General features: G+C 69.7%; 1 protein-coding gene across 1 annotated transcript in view; it reads left to right on the top strand.

Annotated features, from left to right (window-relative positions):
• Positions 1–3: 3 nt before the first annotated feature.
• IFFO1 (intermediate filament family orphan 1) overlaps positions 4–267 on the top strand; it is a gene marked incomplete at its 5' end in the record, with an annotated part of 9,799 nt that continues 9,535 nt past the window's right edge. Inside the window, one exon of the mRNA XM_010291999.1 lies at positions 4–152. Coding sequence (XP_010290301.1) covers positions 4–152 — 149 coding nt within the window. The remainder of the gene's footprint in view (positions 153–267) is intronic.

Here is a 267-nt window from a genome sequence, read left to right as displayed (position 1 = left end):
GGGCCGGAGACCACCCTGGTGCAGGGACCGGGGGTCTCCTGGGTCCACCCGGACGGGGTGGGCGTGCAGATCGACACCATCACCCCAGAGATCCGGGCCCTCTACAACGTGCTGGCCAAGGTGAAGAGGGAACGTGACGAGTACAAACGCAGGTGAGAAGGGGCGGCGGGAGTGAGGGTCCCCCGAGGGACCACAGCCATCGCTGGGGGGCCGCAGGGTGCGGGAGAGGTGGGCAGGGGGAGAGAGGCAGGGCTACGCCGGCTTCCT

The sequence above is a fragment of the Phaethon lepturus genome, unplaced genomic scaffold, assembly GCF_000687285.1.
Source record: "Phaethon lepturus isolate BGI_N335 unplaced genomic scaffold, ASM68728v1 scaffold28277, whole genome shotgun sequence".
NCBI classification, from domain to species: Eukaryota; Metazoa; Chordata; class Aves; order Phaethontiformes; family Phaethontidae; genus Phaethon; species Phaethon lepturus.
Note: the sequence above shows the minus strand (reverse complement) of the source record. Positions and strands in the feature narration are given on the sequence as shown.